General features: G+C 40.3%; 1 protein-coding gene across 1 annotated transcript in view; it reads left to right on the forward strand.

Annotated features, from left to right (window-relative positions):
• The first annotated feature begins 600 nt into the window (after positions 1 to 600).
• The window catches only part of PROS1 (protein S), an 89,238-nt gene continuing 69,136 nt past the window's right edge, over positions 601 to 20,702 (forward strand). The window contains exon 1 of the mRNA XM_036243411.1: positions 601 to 812. Within this exon, the coding sequence (XP_036099304.1) occupies positions 737 to 812 (76 nt within the window). The 5' untranslated portion in view covers positions 601 to 736. The remainder of the gene's footprint in view (positions 813 to 20,702) is intronic.

Below are 20,702 nucleotides of genomic sequence, written 5' to 3' on the forward strand. Positions count from 1 at the left end.
AATGTGTATGTCTTAGCACAAAAAGCAGAGGTAACACATAAAAAACAAAACTTTGAGCTACTCGAAGGTGATGAAATTTGATACATTCTTTTTTTTTTTCCTCAAAACATTTTTTATATATATTTTTTAATACACCATACATGCAGGTACAAAATAAAAACTATTCTATTTGCTTCCATTATCTTTGTTCTCTGCAGTCTTTTCGCAGTTGCTTCATTCACTTCTAGGTTTCAGTTAATGTCCTCATCCTCACTGTCCCTCTGACTGTTTTGCCTTCTACGCAGGGATACCCAGCCCTTTGAGTCCTCAAAGTTCTCCTGGCCATGCAGCCTCCCACCCTAGCTTGCTGGAGCTTTGCACTGCTTTCGCTTGCCTTCCCCTTGGTAAACCTCCCATTCGGGAGACCTGGAACGAAACGCTGGAGCTCGGATCCGGCAAGGAAGGCGGTCTGCACAGTGTTTACTAGGCCTCCGGAGCATTCCCTGGGCCCTGCCCCCAGCTCCGAAAAGCTTCCTGGAAATGTCCTCGTTATCACTTCCCCCTCTCCGGCAGGGGGCTGGGAGCGGGCGGTCCTCTCCGCCCCCGGCTCCCGCTGTTGCGCGGATGCGCTGGCTCGCCCGCGCCGCCACCCCAGTGCTCGAACCGCCGCGCCCCAGCTCGCAGCTCCGTCGCGCGCCCGGCGCTCAGGTCCCGCCGCGACGCGCCCCTGTCCCGCCCGCGCAGGGCCGGCCTGGCCATGAGGGTCCTCGGTGGGAGCTGCGGCGCTCTGCTGCCATGCCTCGCCTTAGTGTTTTCCGTCTCAGAGGCAAACTGTGAGTAATCAATAGCGTCTTGTCTTCTTTCCCCAGCGATGCCAACTGAACTGCCAGCCAGCCTAGTTGGATTTTCTTTTCAAGGGCTGCAGCCTCCTGGAAAGTTCCTGGGAAGTCTGGACAGCCACCGGCTGATGGAAGCGTGGATCTAGCGGGCAGTGTAATGGTGGGGCAGGGTCACTATTTGCCCCGCTCTGGGAATCATTGTTGCCTATAGGTCAGACCCAAGGACCGGAGTAATAAGCACTAAGTATATAAAGGACACCCACCCATTTGCCCCAACAGCTAAAGTTCCCGGAGGACGGGAATGAGCACATTCCAGCATAAAAGTAGGAGAAAAGGCAACCTACTGTCTTCCCTTTGTACCCGCCCCTGTCCCCAACTAGCACCCCTGCTGCAGCCTACCCCCTTTTGCTATTTCTGAACTTTGAGCTTGGTTTGCTTATTTCAACATTGACCAACGAATTGTTTTAGGATGAGTGCAGTTTTGCATAGCAGTTGGCAGATGTCATTTTCAGACCTTGAAATAAAAAAAACAAACAAACTATTAAATATCGAATTTCTCAGATCATTTTGTACTGAGGATATTTGACAGAGTGCCACTGATATGAAGTAGTGGCGTGAATTTTTGGTCTTTATCTTTGTATTTCCAGTTCTTTAGGTTCCCATGCCTGGATTCAGGGCAGGATACTGAGTTTTCTCTGAAAAATATACGAGCAGTGTTTAGGGTATTTAGAACATTTTCGTTGTCAGTTAACTCGTTTGTTTTCTAAAGTTTAAGCATGTTCATTGATTAAAAATGCTTACTTGTGCTGTTTTGTTCTCAGAAATGACATGGGAGAGATACACTCTGAATTAAAAATAACTTTTAGGTTCCACAAAGCACTAATATAAATTTTTCAAAGAAGCAATTTCAGGAGAATTAAATAGGAATTTACTAACATTACACTAGTTTTTGTTACTGCTTAGGATGAATGAGGTATTTTAAAATTCTAATTTAGAGGCTAGAACATAATTTGTTGATTTTGTATTAAAGAGCTACAATAGCAGAACTTCAGTGCTCAGACCCCTCTTATTAAGCCTGCACGTGGACCATAGGCACTACCTTGTTATCTATGTAGTTTATTAGGACAACCAAATATTTTTCTGTTAACCAGTGCTTTGGAGAAGAGAAAGAGGCAAAAGTGACTTGCCACACTTACTGCTTGTCATCACAGGAATTTGTTAGGCTCTTTCTTTTTATAGAGATTTGTTATATTTTCATTGAATCTGACAGTTAAAAGTGTGTTTGTATGTCTGTCATATGCAGGTATTCAAACCATATATATGGAGAAATACACTTGTTATGTACAGATACTGTTAGAGTGGATACATTCATTCTACCAGTATAACAATATAAAGGCCCTATAATCTCTCCATTTAAAAAAATATGATAATTTGCCCTGGCCAAGTGGTTCAGTTTGTTAGAGCATCATCCTGATTCGCCAAGGTTTTGGGTTCAATCCCTGGTCAGGGCACATACAAAAATCAACCAAAGAATGCATTTATAATTAGATCAACACATTGATGTTTCTCTCTCTCCCTCTCTCCCTCCCTCCAGTTCTCTCTCTCTTTAAAACTCAATAAATAAAAAATTGAAAAAAAAACTTATATGATAGCCCAGCTGGTATGGCTCACTGGTTGAGCATCGACCTATGCACCAAGAGGTCACTGGTTCGATTCCCAGTCAGGGCACATGCCCAGGTTTGGGGACTGATCCCCAGTGTGGGGCATGCAGAAGGCAGCCAATCGATGTTCTTTCTCATCGATGTTTCTACCTCTCTCTATCTTTCCCTTCCTCTCTCTCTAAAATCAATAAAGAAAAAATATTTTTTTAAAAAAAAGTATGATAGTTTAATTAGTTTGAAAATCATCTTGGTTTACTGATGAGGAAACTGATACAGATGGTTTTATTTTGCTCCTTAAGATTTTAAATTTGAGATAGAATTAAAACTCTAAATATTTGATTTATAATTCATGTTTGGTCCATAGAAATATAGTTGCTATTTAAAAAAAATCAAATCACAGGTTTAGTTTTGAGAGAGTGAGAAATCTAGTTCAACTGCTTTGTTTTAACAATAAAGAAATTTTTCAGAGATGTTAACTGACTTTCCAGACATTTCCAGAATGCAGAGAGAGAGAGATATTTAAAAAATATACTGTCTACATATTTTGTCATTTCCCACCGTGTGCTGTAGTGAAGAGAGGACATGTCCCCTTTTGACTGTGTTAATTTGGCCTATCATGACTTCCACTTCTGGATAGATGCAGTCTATCCTAGACATCACTGACTTATATCTTCCTTCTCTTTTTCACTCTTCTCTTTTCTAACTGTTCCTTTCACTATTTATCTATCTTTGTCTTGACTTAAATCCCCTTTATTCAGAGTCCAAAATGTTGCACTGATAGATTTTTTAATTTTTTCTTTTATCCTCACTGGAGGACATTTTTTTTCCATTTTTAGTTCAGATAGAGTGGGAGGGGGAGAGAGAGAGAGAGAAACATCAATATGAAAGGGACACATCGAGTGGTTGCCACCCGCACGACCCAACCAGGCCCAGGGACAAACTGCAACTGAGGTACATGCCCTTAGCGGGAACCGAACCCGGGTCTCTCTGGACTGCAGGCCAATGCTCTAACCGTTGAGCCAAACTTGCCAGGGCTTTGCAATGATAGATTTTTTTTAAAGAAATTTGTTTCTATTGATTTTTTTAGAGAGAGAGAGAAAGAGAAATACTGATATGAGAAACATCAGTTGGCTGCCTCCTGCCCGCCCCCTACTGGGGATTGAGCCCCAAACCCTGGGCATGTGCCATGACCAGGAATCCAACCGGGATCTCTCAGTCCGTGGGACAATGCCTAGTTCACTGAGCCACACCGGCTGGGCTGTTGGAGACATGTTATCAAGGTTAGGTTAGAGTTGGGGTTGTGCTAGAAGAGTTAGAAACAATTTCTGGTATGCAACGACACCACCCTTTGCCATATTCTCTTACCATTAACTCTGTGCTCGGAAACACAGTAATGCTTTTCATAATAGACATTTTTTGTCCACCAAGTTTAATAGCCTCTTTATAGATAAGTGTTCTATATACATCTGTAAACTTTCAAAATATTATGAGAAAAAAAAAGAAGACTGATAATACATATATATCAGTATTCTCTAGCTACAAGTAACAGTAATGATAACTAAAGAAGGAACGAAAGGGAAGGGGAAGGGAGAGGAGTGGAGGGGAGAGAAGGGAAGAGAAGGCGAGGGGAAAAGGAAAGAAAGGAGAAGAAAGAGAAGAAGGAAAAAGGAAGAAAGAAAAAAAGCTGAATGGATTTATTGGGAGACTACTGAATGGCATGCTGAATAAGCAGGCCTAGGGAATCAGGGACTTGGCATTTAGGTGATCTATATAGTGGGAACTCATGTGCTTACTATGTTAGGAGTTGCCACCATAAGACTCATTTCTAACTGCGTTCTTCTAGCCGTATGTGTCTCTACTCATTATTGAAATTCCTAGAAAAGAGAGCCTTGTCATTTTGGCTCAGCTTATTTCTGGAGTCCTGTGGTTCCTAACTCAGTAGAATCATGTAGAGGGCCTGGACAGCCCCCACAGTGCTGGGAAAGAAGCAGAAACAGATAAGTCTACACATTCTAATTATATACACACATGGCCTTCTTTTTATAAACACCAACTGAAAGTATTTCAAGCATACACACATATTTCTAATATAGCGTAAATAAGTAATGTACAACAAAAAGTACCCCCTCCTCGTTGGTTAGTAACCATAACTGAAGAAGAAGGCCCAAGGTTACCATTTCCTAGTTTAATATCCTTGGATGATGTCCATGTGTCCTCTAGTTCTGTCACAATCCCATGTCAATCTGCTATGCTTTATGGACAAAATGATACATTGTAGTGTACCAACATATCATATATGCCAATAGTAATAATAATGAAGAGGGGAATAAAGGTACTCTCGTTAGAGCTTGCCTGTCTCTCTTGGTTATAAGCTTGAGCTGGTATTTATGAAGGACTTCATTCCTCACTACTCAATTCATCAATTCATAAATTCATATCTCTCTCACTCTCAGGGAGTTCCTCATGTTTGAGCTTTTGTCTGCTCTGTGAGCTGAATGAACCACATCCTTCAGGAAGAATCTGAGCCCTGTTGTTCCTACCTGCGGATGGTTGTATTCTTTTATACTAATTTCTACTGTGTACAGTAGTTATGCTGGATGAGTAGCCCTCCTTCTGACCCTGATTTGTATGTGGCAACAGCACTATTGTCACTCTAGAATAATCCTCTTTTTTTTCCTAAATGACGGTAAAGAGCTTTAAATGGCCATAAAGCAGGTTCAGCTTCTAATTCAGCAGAGAATACATTAGGTCCCCTGGTGGATGTATTCCTCCCTGGTTCCCCAATTTCTAGATGAGCAGAAGCCAGTTGCGAGGGAAGAAAGCAAACAATTCGAGAATAGGCCTGTGGGTTAGTTTCTTAGGTCTGTTGGAACAAACAACTGGGTGGCTTAAACAACAGAATTTATTTTCACAGTTTTGGAGGCTAGAAATCTGTGATCAAGTTGTTACCAGAAAGAGGACCTGGCTCTGAGAAAGTTTGCCTAGGGTTAGGTGATCGTGTGTGGGCTTTGACTCTGTGCAGGAAAGATTACACAACTAGTTCTGGTGATTTTTAGAGGACATGTGTTAAAGCTGAGGACAGTGAAGCAAGGAAGGGCCTAGGATAGAAACAACAGGAGAGCCCAGGCTGGGCTGCTTGGGCTCACTAAGAAGTCAGAAGGAAGTCTTGGGGAAAGGCTCAGGGGGTTAGCCTGGGGTGAACTGCCACTGCCCAATGTTCCCTGATTGTAAGTCTCATGGTCTCATGGGGTTCCTCCCTACCTTTTTTATTAGATTTTAAAATTGAATTTTAAAGAATAAGAGTGAATCATCGATTGGCTGCCTCCTGCACTCCCCCTAGTAGGGATTGAGCCCGCGACCCGGGCATGTGTCCTAACTAGGAATAGAATCAGCAACCTCTCCATGTATGGGACAGTGCTCAACCAACTGAGCCACATCAGCCAGGGCTTTCATTGGGTCCCTTAGAATTTAGGAGATGCATGCCTGTGGAGGAAGAAGAGGGGAAGGGAAAGGCATGGGTGTACCCCTGGGAGGGAGAGGGCACGCTGGGACTTTTGTTTTGAGGGTTTTTGAAGGCTGAGAGTTTAGGGGAGATCTTAGAGGAGGATTTCAATATTCATTAGTTTTTTCATCAGAATATTCATCAGTTTTATGCTGATGTACCAAAATGAGATTTATTCCCTTCACTTCATCTGTCCTTGGATGTGGTTGGCAAATGCACTAATTGGATTTCTGCTGTCTCCCTGAGTAGGTGATTTAAGCAATTTACTCTCTGGTTGGGGAGAGGTGTAAACCATTTACTCTTAAGCGTCCTTGGATTTTGCGATTTACTAGATGGGTGTAAATTGTTTGGCCATTTAACTATCTGTCTCAGTTTCCTATTCTACTTGTCCTGGTTTACTAGCCTTTCTCAAAGGTGTAGGCAGGGTTGGTTCCTTCTGAGGGCCTTGAGGGAGAATCTATTCCATGCTTCTCTCCTATCTTCTGGTTTCCAAAGACATTCTCCCTATGTCTTCACATCATCTCTGCTCTGTCATGTCTGTCTCTGTTCGTATGGACAAGAACATCAGTCATAGTGGATTAGAAACCACCCTTATGATCTTGTCTTTTTTTCATCATCTGCAAAGGTTCTACTTCCAGGTAAGGTCATGTTCATGAGTACTGGGGGGAATTAGGACTTCACCATCTTTATAGGGGACACAGTTCAACCCATAACAGTCACTAAGCCTCAAATCATGACAAGTACTGCTTTCTTTCAACCTTCGTTCCTGACCTATATATTTGGCTTTAGGAAAAAGAGCACTGTATATGAATGATTGCTGGTACTGAAAAGGTACTACTTTTTTTAAAACTGCATTGGAAGATAGTGTATCCCAAAGGGCAGTGATTAAGCCCTCAATAATTGGTCAGTCTATTATTCCCTGAGGTTAGCTCCTTTTTTTTTTAGAGAGAGAGAGAGGAAGTGAGAGGAAGAGAACGAGAGAAACATTGATGAGCGAGAACATCGATTGGCCACCTCTTGCATGTCCCCCACTGGGGATTGGGCCTACAACCTGGGCATGTGCCCTGACTGGGAATTAAACTGGCGACCTCTTGGTGCATGGGTCAACACTCACTCAATGAGCCACACCGGTAGGTTGAGGCTAGCTCCTTTAAGATATTAGAGTACACAATAAGACCAATGAAAACCGTAATAATCATCCTATCACTTATTTCCTTAATTGAGTTAATTCCTTAGTTAAAGGTAATGTGTGGCTTGGCAAAGCATTGAGTTAGTCTACCAATAGTGGTGCTGACAGAAAAATTAAACCAAAATACAGAATAAATGTCTCTATCTCTGAGTACAAATTGCTGTTCCTCCTTGATAAAAAAGCCTACTAATCAACCATCCACTAGGTATCTGATTGGATTTTGTAATATGTCCAATTTCCAATGGCTCAAGGAATAACAATTCTACTGACAAATTCGGTGTTGTTGTTTTTTTAAGTAGTGAGAGTCTAGTGGACCTAAGTGAGGGGAAAGTCTGTGTAGTTGAGTTTACCTTTAGTCTCCATCCTTGCCAGCCCGGCTGCTTTTTTTTATGTGTACTGATTAAACATTAGAGTTACACAAAGTGGCCGCCTGAGGGGCCGTGCATAGCCACAGAATTGTGTGTTTGGCCCTCGTCGCATGTTAAAAATTAAAAAATTTAATTTAAAAATTTGGTTTTATGACTTCTCATGAAACACAAGTAAAGGGCTGGCCACACTGGACCCCAGTTCATGGTAAGACTCACGAGCGCCGGTTCACAGCTGCCGTCTTCAGATGGAAATGCCCTCTCAGTTAACACCATCCAGGCATCTGCCACTGTGTTCCACCAAATTCTCTTCTCTCATTTATGATACTTGTCTGACTCCTGTAGATTTATGTGTTTGTGACCCTTGTACTAGATAGCCTTGAGAAGAAACACAACTGACAATCATTAAGTGGGTCATCTGTCCCCTCTTGTTAAGCACTGCCCTGGTGAGGGGCTGTGCTGTGAGCAGTCATCTAGAACATCACAGGTGGTCTCTGCCCTGGGCCAGTTCTTGCCCAAGCTTTCTCGTCCCTACACCTAGGTCCAGCTCTTCACAAGTCCCTAAACAAATGGTCAGATCATTGGCAACCATTCAGAAAGTAGAATAGGGTCTCATTTCAGATAAATTATCCTTCCAGGAAAAGTGGACAGTGAGAAATACTGCCTGTGTCTGCCCATATGAGGGTTTTGTGTCTCCGGTTTTCCTCAGGACCACCCTTGAGAGAGGCTGCAGTTTGTGTATGTTTGTTTCTGGCTTTCACAGGTGGACCTCTGGCTCATTGTGTATCACAATATCTAATAGTCACTGAAGGGTTTTGCAATCTCTCTCCTTAGTGCAGTGCAGTTACCCAGTGCAGTTTTGGAGAAAAGTTCACTGCGCTGAATACAGATGGTTTTTTATGGGCATCTCTCCTCTCCTTCCTTCAAGATGTTCTGGGTTCATCAACTGATCCGAGATTGGTAACTAAGGAGAGAGGGTGATTTCTTTGCATTGTGACTGAATACAGGGACATTGGGGGTGAAAAACTCAATGACAAATTTTGTGAGTTGTTTTTCTATCTCATTCTAGGGAGATTTTCTCCAAGATTTGATCAATACACTCACCCTGACTTTGATTCAGGTGAGTCTAGGCTGCTCCCTGAGCTCAGCCACCCCAGGTTCTTCCCATTTCACCTGAGATCTGGTAGCTCATTTCAACAGCAGCCCCTCCCTCCAGTATTTCCATTGAGGGAGGATAATCAGTAACTTGCTTTTTAAAAACTCCAATGAGCCCTGGCTGGTTTGGCTCAGCAGTTGGAGCGTCGGCCTGTGGACTAGAGAGTCCTGGCTTCGGTTCCCGCTAGGGGCACATGCCCCCACAAAAAAAAAACAACCTTCAATGATTTTCTCAATAATCTATTTCTGTGATAATTATGGAAATATACCCCCCCATATTGGAATGGGGGGAGTACGATGAATGAATGAGGAAGTGAATAGGTAGGAACTGTATGAATGCCAGAATGTCTATCTCCTAGTCTTTGTGAATTCTTTCTTTTGTATTATGCCAAGGAATGTTGGCTTTTCAGTATTATTTTAATATACGCTGAGGTTTCATATAGGATAGCATTAGCCAACCAAGAGAACTAACTGTTAAAACTGAAGCTGGTGGCCCTAGCTAGCCGATGAAATGAAATCAGCAATATTGAACACATTTGGCTTCATTCAAAATTACATATGCCTCTTCGTATTCGTTTTCTATTGCAATGTAACAGTTACCACAAACTTAGCATCTTAAAGAAAAACAGTTTATTATCTCATAGTTTCATATGTCAGAAATCCAGGTACAAGTCCAAGGAGCTGCTCACGGTCTCGCAAGGCTAAAATCAAGGGGTCTACCAGGGCTGAGGTCCCATCCGAAGCTCTTCCAAGCTCATTGACTGTTGGCAGAACTCAGTTTAGGCAGCTGTAGGACAGAGGCCCCCAGATCCTGAGGCCTCCTACCAGGTGCCTGTCTCCACAAGGCAGTTTGCTTCTGACAGGTGAACAGGAGGCATCTGCTGCTGCTTATCTCCCTTCTGTTTCTCATGTCTCAACCTGGCATACGAGGCTCGTCATCTGGATCCTTCCAGATCTTTTCCTCCAACTAGACTTTCCCTGTCTCTCTTCTCAAAGAAGGTCATTCTCTCTCTCTCTTTTTTATCATCTTCACCCGAGGACATTCTTCCATCCTTTGTTCAGGTAGAGTGGGAAAGAGAGAGAGGAACAGAGAGAGAGAGAGAGAGAGAGAGAAACATCGATGTGAAAGGGACACATCGAGTGGCTGCCACCCCGCACAACCAACCAGGGCCGGGGACAAACTGCAACCGAGGTACGTGCCCTCAGCGGGAACTGAACCCGGGTCTCTCTGGACTGTAGGCCAATGCTCCAACCGCGCTGAGCCAAACCGGCCAGGGCAAGAAGGTCGTTCTCTATCCTCTCTTCCCTGTGGTCTTTTCCCATGAAAGGCTTCCTGTTTGGAAGACTTTCATATTCGAGTCCTCTCCCAACCATCTCAGGTGATCTGTCTAAAGGCTTCTCAAACTTTAGGATTCTTTTGTTCTTTTTTTTAAGAATCATGGACTGGCATGTGACCAAGCTTTCTGCGATAATTATTTCCCCATTTATATTACAGGATGATTTAGAATATTGTCATTTTTCTTGATTGCTATTTTCTAATATTTAAAATATATTTGGGGCTATTTTTTACTCTTTTGCTTTATTGGTAATTTTATTCACAGAATAAACTGAACTACCCTGTCTTATCTATCTATCTATCTATCTATCTATCTATCTAACAGTCTATCTTTATCTATCTTTCTTTATCACTATATCTCTCTCTTTATATATTTATACATTTTTGGTTTCATTATAGTCCTCTGATTATTAGAATGGAGCAAATAAGCACTTATTGAATAACCTTTGTTCCAGGCATTAGTTTAAATTTTTCATAATCTTATATGAGTTTGGATAAGATATGCTATGGAGTAATAACACTTTAATCCCCAAATCTTCAAATTAATCTCCAAATCACCAAATCTTAGTAGCTTAGCAAAACAAGAATTTACTTCTTAATCATGTACAGTCCAATTTAGTTTGTGTTAATCTCTTCCATCTCTAGTTATACTATCTGGTACACATGGCCTCAAATGTCTCTGCAAGAAAAGAGAGCAATGTAGGAGGTGTACTTGTTCTTCACAGTCTTAGCATGAAAGTGCCAAGACTCATTCCTGCTTACAGTTCACATCCCAAAGCAGCACGTGGAACGTTTTGGTCAGCATTGTTTCTGTTACAAATACTTTTCTTCTAAGGTTAAGATGTTAAGATTATGGTTTCTTCCTCTAAGAGGAGTGCAAATACTGCTTATTTAAACTTTGGTAATATATATTACAAAGTTTGAGGTTGTTGTAACTATGGAATAAAATTTGTGATAGACAGAGGCCATAATTAATTATGCCTACTAACATACCACTTGGGGACTTAGTATAATGACATTGAGTTGGTTGTTAGTGTACCAGGATGAAAAAAACATGGTAATAGCTGATATTGAAATTATTCCTCTGGTGAGAACTGCTGTTCTTTTAGAAATCACCTTCAACAATAGCTTTATGTTTAGAAAGTGAAGTTCTGAAAACATGGTCTATAAGTTTGCTGCTCAGATGGAGTCTATGGACCACCAGCAGCAGCATTACCTAGGAGTTTATTGGAAATGAAGTCTCTCTGTCCCCACTCACTCCAGACTTGCTGATTCAGTTTAACAAGACCCTCTGGTAATTCCTATGCACACTTAAAGTTTGAATGATGTGGTCTACAAGGAGATAGCAGGGGAGATATGGTTCTGCATAACAAGTGAACAGATTGCACGCGTGGCAGTAGGGGGCAGCCAGGGAGAGAGAAGGGAGAGCGATGTCCCAGAAAGGAGAAAAGCAGCTGAGCCACGGGCAGAGAACGCAGCTTGTGTGGAAGGTCTCCAGGGAGAGATTATTAGATGTAAGGTGGACAAAGGATTTTTAGGAACTGGCATTTCTAGGACTCAACTTTAAATTGCAAAAATGCTTTAAATGTAAACGGAGGCTTTCCCAACTGCCACCTGCCCCCAGTGCATCTTCAGAAGAGGTTGATTTCCACATCAAGGTGGATTAAGAATAAAGAGAAGGAAACAGTGAGACAGTTTAATGAAAGCTAACACACAAAGCCAACAGTGGCCATAGACCACAGCTCCAAAAGATTACAGCTGAGGGATTTCATGTCACCATTCAGGGAATGAAAACAAGCAGGATAATATCTGACATTAGCAAAGCTAAATTATCTTTAAATTGCTAAGTTTTGATTGAGAGTAATGTTTTGTTATGCTAAAAGAAAAAAACCACCTTGGTGCTGTGAAAAAATAGTATGTGCTGACTCTTGCTTTATTGGGTGATGCAAATTCTTTTCATCTAAATATTTCTATTTTATTTTACAGTTATCTGGAAAATACATGTAATTACTTGGGAAGAAGGGCAAGAATTCAATTTTTTATTAAATATTTTAAATTGAAATATATTTGTCATATAACTAACGATTTAAGGTGTACAACATGTTACTTTGATACATTTATGTATTGTAATACGATTGCCATTAAGAATTCAAAAATTTTAAGCAAAAATATACTCTGTATAGAAGTTACAAACTTCCAGTTATAAAATAAGTCCTGGGGATACAAAGTAACATCATGGTGACTATAGTTAATAATAATGTATTATATATTTGAAAGTTAACAGAGTAGAACTTAAAAGTTTTCATCCATCATACACAAAAAAATGTAACTATATGGGTGAAGAATGTAACTAGACTTATTGTGTGATCATTAAATATATATATGTGTGTATATATATGTGTGTGTGTGTGTCTGAAGCTAACAATGTTTTATGTCAATTATATCTCAGCAAAAAAAAAAGGAATATTTTCTGCATTACAAAAAAGATTAAAAGGAAATGTATAACCTTTTAATAGTGAATGTCTTTGGAAGGTAGAGTTATAAAGCTTTTTTAAATTACTTGTTCACTTTTTTTAAAGATTTTTTTTGCCCTGGCCAGTTTGGCTCAGCAGTTAGAGCGTCAGCCCTTGCACCGAAGGGTCTTGGGTTGGATTCCTGGTCCAGGGCAAGTACCTGGGTTGCAGGTTCAATCCCCAGCCCCAGTCAGGGTCATGTGGGAGGCAGCCAATCAATGTGTCTCTCTCAGATCAATGTTTCTCTCTCTTTGTCCCTCCCTTCCACTCTATCAATGGGAAAATATCCTTGGGTGAAGATTAACCAAAATAATAATAATAATAATAATGAAAAATAAAATTTTTTTTCATTGATTTTTACAGAGAGAGGAAGGGAGAAAGAGAAAGAAAGAAACACCAGTGTGAGAGGGAAACACTGATCAGCTGCCTCCTGCTGGGGATTGAGCCCACAACCTAGGCAGGTGCCCTGATCAGGAATCGAACCAGCAACCTTTCAGTGCTCAGGATGATGCCCAAACAACTGAGCATTACCAGCCAAGGCTATAACTTATTTACTTAAAAAAAAATATATATATATAAATATATAAATATTTATATATAAACATATATATATAGTCATTTTATATATATATAAATTGTCATTAACTCTAGTATGGGGACAACCCCTTATTTAAGAGGTTTATTTATATTACATTGTTCTAAATATAGAAATTTAATCCTTCAGGTTTATGGGGAAGTGAAATAAGTACAATTTATCTAAATAGATTCTGAGTATTACTACAGATGAGTAAAGTGATAGGAACTGGTTCTCACTGGTTCTAGGCCATCAGTATACATCTTCTTAGTCCTCTTGTTCCATTTTTGTTTGGAATGGATTTTAAAAAGACACATTCAAGAACAATGGCTCTTAGAGCTTTGTTAAAATGGTAAAATTGTAACTTCCTGCATTTATAGGTATTTTCCATCTTTTAATATGGCACATTTGGCATTTTTGAATGGAGTTTCACAGCTATTCACAGCTCTTTTCTCATTGAGATTCACCTTCACAACTTTAGGAAGATGTTACTATAACTGCATCTCTAAGCTATTACCTCCTCTTTCTCTTCCCGGGGGTCTGTATTTCCTCTCTTCTTACCCCTACTGGTATTAGGGACTGAGAGTGTTTATGGTCATGCTATTGTTAAAGAAACCGTACATTTTAATTTTTATCCTAAGTAATAGTAATTATTAATAATAATTATGAATGATTTTTGGCCACATTCAGTGCTGTTGAAATTTGTATTTTAAAAATTAACCTCCAGCCCGGCCGGTGTGGCTCAGTAGTTGAGCGTCGACCCATGCACCAAGAGGTTGCAGGTTTGATTCCTGGTCACAGTACATATATAGGTTGCAAGTTCAATCCTGGGTAGCAGGAAGCAATTGGTTGATGTTCCTCTGTCACCTCTCTCTTTCCTTCTCTTTTTCTCAAATCTAGAAAAACCACTTACCCTATATATATCAGAGAAACAACAAATAACACTTGGAGTCCTCACCCAGAAATTAGGTCTGACTGCAAGGTCATTAGCTTACTTTTCAAAACAATTAGATCCTATAGCAGCCAGCAGGCCACATTGTTTAAGAGCAGGCACTAGACATACCGAACCCCATCAAGCACAAGGTGTGTTAGGAACAAAGGGACAATGCCTGGCTTGTGTGGCTCAGTAGTTGAGCATGGACCCATGCACCAAGAGGTCACCAGTTTGATTTCCGGTCAGGGTACATGCCCAGTTTGTGGGCCAAATCCCCAGTGGAAGTCGTGCAGGAGGTGGCCAATCAATGTTCTCTCGTAGATGTTTCTGTCTCTCTCGCTCCCTTCCTCTCTCTCTAAAATCAATAAAGAAAAGTAAATAAATAAAAATTAACCTCCTTTTATGTCTACAAGCATTCTATTTTTCAATTTTTTTCTCTCTCTACATATGTGGTACTAATTCTGCTTCTGCTGTTTTGATGATCTCTGCTTGCCCTTAAGTGTTAGAGTTTCGTGGGGTTCTATTTTGACGTTCTGTTCTCATAAGCCAGCAGCTTAAACTACTAGCTATATTCTACTGGTTCCCTAACATTTTTATTATTTATTTATTTATTTGTTTATTAGGGCAGTTTAATTTTTATTTTTTGCAAGACTGTTGGCTTTATTATTATTGTTTATTTTGAAAATTTTTTATTCCAATAATCCTTGTTTAATATAATCTCACTTGGGAACTCTCTAGTGTCTCTTCTTATAAGAGCACTGTTCCAATAGGATCAGAGTCCCACCCTTATGACCTCATTTAACCTTAATCACGTCCTTAGAGTCCCATTTCCAAATACAGCCACACTAGAGACTATGGCTTCCACATATGAATTTAGGGGAGACACAAACATTCAGTCTATAATGACCCGTCAAGTAGAATACAAATGCTTATTTCATTGTTTTGTTACTATGGAAGAAAACAAGTAGGTTTATACTTTGTGGTTGTTTTTTGTGTGTCCCTGAGTTTCTATATGTTAAATTTATCTTTCCTTATAACTTGTTTTATTATCTTTCTTTTCCCTGACTCCTTATCCCAGTCATTTTTCTCCTTTTCTTAATAAGTTTTCATTTTATTCCATTGTTATTTAGACTGTGTCTCGTAGCCTTTTGGAATGTCAACAGGGAATTCTGAGAAACTAGCAGAAATTGTACTGAATTATAAACACCTACTCAATGATACATCAATATTACAAATAATCTCACATCCACATCAGCGCTTTAAAAAAATTAATTAGTATCCCAGGAGTCAAAAGGGAAGCCATTGAGATCTAAAGGTTTTCTAAGCCTCTAAGTATACTTCAGACTGGCTTATTGGGGAGATCTGGGAGATACTGCAGGAAGAGGGATATTACAGAATTAGGCCAACTCTTTCATTGTTGCCTTTAAAAATGTCCAGAAATAGTTTGCCTGTTGCTTTTCCAAACATAAATACACACACAGGCCAGTGAACTAATAATATAATTGATGGCATCCAAATAAAATAGGTCAAACAGAACAAAAAACAAAACATTTCCTGTGCTGTAACCTCTTGGTACGTGATGTCAAAATCAGATGGTATTTTGGTGTCCTAGTGAGCAGGAAACAGAAAAGCCACGAAAGCTGACTGCATGAATATCTTGCTGCGTGTCATAAAAGAGACCTCTGCTATAGCCTGAGGAAGTAGGACCAGTTGGCAATGTAGCAGTCGAGAAAAGATAGAAAATTCCTCTTCATACCTAGTGGAAATCTGAACTCTGATGAAGGACGTAAGTTATCACTCACTGAGAGCAAACAAGTCAAATAAAAGAGATGGTCAATGTAATGACTTCCTGGGTAATAAATAAGCTGCCTGTTCTGTCTTTTGGGTAGAAGTATTTGTTTTGGAACGAATATCTAAAATGTGCTACTTCCTCTCTCTCTGTGGCTAAATCAAAGGTTTAATCTTGAGGAAACAATGGCAGAGTGATTTATTCTTTTTTTCCCCCTTATACTGAGGCTATAAATTAAAGTAAATTAAATCTGAGAGTAAGAAGAGGCCCATTTCACTTCTCTTGTGGCTAAACAGTTTAGGCATTGTTTCCCTATTCATTCATTGATCTGTCCCAGAACAGGAGTCAATGGCCAAAGTTTTTTGTTTGTTTTAAATATGTTTTTATTGATTTTTTTAGAAAGAGATGAAGAGAGAGAAATCTTGGTGTGAGAGCGAAACATCTATTGGCTGCTTCCTGCAAGCCCCCTACTGGGGATCAAGCAGAGAACCCAGGCATGTGACCTGACCAGGAATTGAACAGGGACCTCTCAGTCCATGGGATGATGCTTGTTTTTTTATGCCCCTATTTTTAAATAAATGACAGCCCTCAACACTTCCAATCCATATGTTTTAGAACTCACTTTTATGTGTACAGCTTATAATTATTTATTTAAATGCAGATTATTTCATCTTCTTCTCCAGATTTATATCCTTATCCAGACCTATCTCTTGTGATCTTTGACTCCCTTAAAGTCAGCCTATTTATTGTTCATTCCTCTTGAAGGACAGAGACATAGTTCACCTTTAGAGATGACTTTTTTTTTTATCCTCACCCGAGGACATTTTTCCATTTTTTGTTCAGATAGAGTGGGAGAGGGAGAGAGAGAGAGAGAGAGAGAGAGAGAGAGAGACACATCGACGCGAAAGGGACACGAGTGGTTGCTACCTGCACGACCCAACCAGGGCCGGGGACAAACTGCAACTGAGGTACGTGCCCTTAGCAGGAACTGAACCCGGATCTCTCTGGACCATAGGCCAACGCTCTAACTGCTGAGCCAAACCAGCCAGGGCTAGAGATGACTTTTTCTTACATTTTTCTAATCCTTAACATAATAATATGAGAAGAATCAGTGTTTAGCACCACAGTGCTCAATATGAAAAACGTGAAATTTAGAGAAAAGCAAGGGTAATAACTTTATTTTAAAAAAAACACAACTTTTTCTTTTTTAAAATTGAAGTATATCATACATACAGACAGCATTTCTTTCTGAAGGCTAACAGAAATTTTTTGGAAAGTTCATAATAATTATATAGACTGATGAATACCTAAGTAAAAACCTGTCTTTGGGTTTTTCTCAATCTTTACAACCTTCACATTTCTAAATATCCCTTCTCAACTGAAAATCTTCTTAATAGAATTTTTCATTAAAAAAAATGAGATATTATGTAGTTTATTAATATGCAATCATTTAAAATAAAAATTATAATATGTGGCCATATGTTTTCCTATCATTGGCTAAAGGTTTTCATATATTAACGTGCAATTCTATTTTTTCCAGGCTTTGGCTAAGGAAAACATGCATTTTAACAGTTGAGACATAAGAGACACAATTATATCTCAAATTATTATCTAGTTGTTCTGTTTGTACTTTGAAAGCCATTTTCCCTGACCCCGTCCCACACTGAAGCAGAAACAAAGATTCAAAGACTCTGCCAACCCAAATGCTAGGCAAAGACTCTCTTCTCAAGACACATTTTTTAGGGGCAGTTTTTCATTCTTGGGATGCCAAATGGTAAGGACCTGGGGAAAGGAGAGGCAGAAAGCAAAACTATAAAAGAGATGAGCTTTTGGGAGGAGGAATATACAGACAATCTTCGCAAGGACAAGAGAGCAGAATGGAAGAGATTCAGAGGATGAACTGTCCTAAAGTTTGGGCCTCCTCCATCTGCTGCCTCCTCCTCATCTAACTGATCAGTTTTGCGCAACCTGCAGATCTATGGTCCCGACCCGCCTGTACAAAGGGGAGCAAGCTCGGACAACCAGGTGGGAAAGAGGCCCGAAGAAAGGACCTCCCCTTGACCAAGGTCCAACTAAATTGAACCATGGAGGAATGTTCCCGTGAGCAGAGGCAATACTGACTCCACTATCCTTATGACAGATGCTTGAGTGAAGTACCAATAATAACAAACTACTTTTTTTTGGAGATAAAATATCCAACATATGCTGGAAAACAAAAACAAAACAAACAAAAAAACCACACACACACACACACACACACACACACACAGATTTGCCCCCATAGAAAACATCGAAGGGAACATATGAAGGCTGTGAGGACAATTTCAAAAGAGAATTCCAGTTAGTTCTTGAACAATGGTTATGTTATTGGCATAGTTGTTCAACCGGATATGGCCCGTTTTGGAGAAGGGATGACTCAGATAAGTTAAAAAAATAAGCTGATTCAGTTGTACTTCTAATCTTGAAAGATTCATAACTAAACATTATAACCTAAAATTTTAAATTTGAATGTAACATTTTTCAAGGAATGTAGTTGGGTTTTAACAAGGAATTTCTTGAAAAACTTCATCTAAACCAGTGAAACAAACTATTAGAGAGACGGGGTGGTGATGCAGACAGAGAACAGGTGTCAGAGGCAGTCTTGTCTTTGTTCTCAGATCTGTGAACTCGGCAAAATTAGACTCAACTTCCCTGAGTTTTAATTTGTGGATAAAATGGGAAAATTATTATCCACTTAGACCAGTTGTGATTAGGATTAAAGAAGATAATGCAAAAAAAACAGCATTTATCTGTTTATGTGCCATGGTTATTATTAATACAACTTTTTAGACATTGCTGCAGGCCAGTAGGCTGGATATTTTGGGGCGTATAGACTCTGAGCCAGCAGCTAAAAGCATGTCTGACCATATATTTGTCTCATCCTACAGTTCTGTAGTTCTTGGTTTGGATCTGTGATGTCATGTTTATACCTTTTCACAAGGAATAGTAGACTCTGAAAACACACTCTGTTGGATGGGTTTATTTTATCAAGGACAGTAAATGTCTTATTTAAGCTATCAAACTTGTCCATTCCACAACCACATAATTTCTTTTTCTTTCTTTTTTTTTTTCAGTTTTTTTTTTTTTTTATCCTCACCCAAGGACATTTTTTCCCCATTTTTTTTGTTCAGATAGAGTGGGAGGGAGAGAGAGAGGGAGAGAGAGAGAGAGAGAGAGAAACATCGACGTGAAAGGGACACATCAAGTGGCTGCTACCTACATGACCCAACCAGGGCCGGGGACAAACTGCAACTGAGGTATATGCCCTTAGCGGGAACCGAACCCGGGTCTCTCTGGACCACAGGCTGATGCTCTAACCGCTGAGCCAAACCGGCCAGGGGTCTTTTTCTTTTTTAAATTCAGTACATTGTGGGCATTTGAGTGACACAGAGGAAAGAACACTGGACGGAGAGGATGGGGATTTATTTATTTACTTTGTTTTATTTCTAATTATTTTTTTCTTATTGATTTTAGAGAGAAAGGAAGGGAGAGGGAGAGAGAGAGATGGAAACATCTATGAGAGAGAAAATCCACTGGCCGCCTCCTGCATGTCCCCCACTGGGGACCTGGCCCACAACCTGGGCATGTGCCCTGACTGGGAATTGAAGCAGCAACCTCTTGGTGCTTGGGTCAACACTCAACCACTGAGCCACACCAGCCGGGCAATGGGGAAATATTTAAATTTCTGTCCCATTGGCATCACCTCGTAGCTCCGTGACCTTGGTCAGATCATGTATCCTTTTTCCATTTCAATGTCTTCAGTAGGAAAGTGGGAAGGATCATTCTAACCAGTAGTTTATTTCACTATTTATGTGAGGTTCAAATGAAATAAATAACTTTGAAAATTATTAAGTATCATGCCAATTTGAAGCATGATTGGGTTGAACCTGGATGAAATAAAACATAAACATTCAAATTTAGACAACATTTATTGAGACAAAGTTAGTTTTTTATTGTTAGCTTCATTATCCTTTAGGTCAAAGTGTTACCAGATGGGGTCCAGGCCGGGTGGGTCTGCCTCAGCTTGGCCGGTAGTGTGTGGTTCTTGACTTCATGGAGGAAAGATTTCATAAGATGAGCCCAGGTGACTGTGAGATACATTTATTATAGCTGGGAACAGTGAAATGGAGGAAGGTTTGCTAGCAGAAGCAAGAGGAGAGCCTAGGCAGGGCTGGCTTGGCTCTCTAAGAAATAAAAGTCTCAGTGACAGAAGTGAGCTCACTGGGAAGTCAGAGAAGAAAGCAGGTCTTGGAGACATGTTCAGCGGGTAAGTTCAGCAACATGTTCAGCAGTTGCAAGTCTCGTGGGGTCCCTTAGAGTTTAGGAGAAAGAGAGCAGAAATACAAGGCGTGGGCATTATCTAGCAAGAGCGGCACTGTGGGCCAGCGGGGATCCTAGGAGAGGTCTCAGGGAGGGTCTTACAGAATGTTCATTAGCTTTTCAGGTGTGTCCTTCAATATGTTGATTCATCAAAATGTGGGTATAGAGGGGTCAGGGGTTATGTTTTGGTTAGTTTTATTTTCAAAGAATGTCATTGAAGAGGGATCACAACCTAAGATGATCTATCCTGGGATGGTCTGGAATGTGTAAAGCATTTGCTCCTAAGTGTCCTTGGTTAGGGAAGATAGAACCTTGTGATTCATTAGCTGACTATAAACAGCTCAGTCATTTGGCCTTATTTATTTTGTCTGTTTCCCTTATTCCACTCGTCAAGGAATTTCCCTAGTTTCTTACTATTCTACCTCATTCCATCCTTAGAGTCTTCCATCCCTAAAATCTTTTAGGGTTGATGAGGGAGGATGGTGTGTCTTCAGGAACTACTTTCTG

Source organism: Molossus molossus, unplaced genomic scaffold, assembly GCF_014108415.1.
Source record: "Molossus molossus isolate mMolMol1 unplaced genomic scaffold, mMolMol1.p scaffold_m16_p_5, whole genome shotgun sequence".
NCBI lineage: Eukaryota > Metazoa > Chordata > Mammalia > Chiroptera > Molossidae > Molossus > Molossus molossus.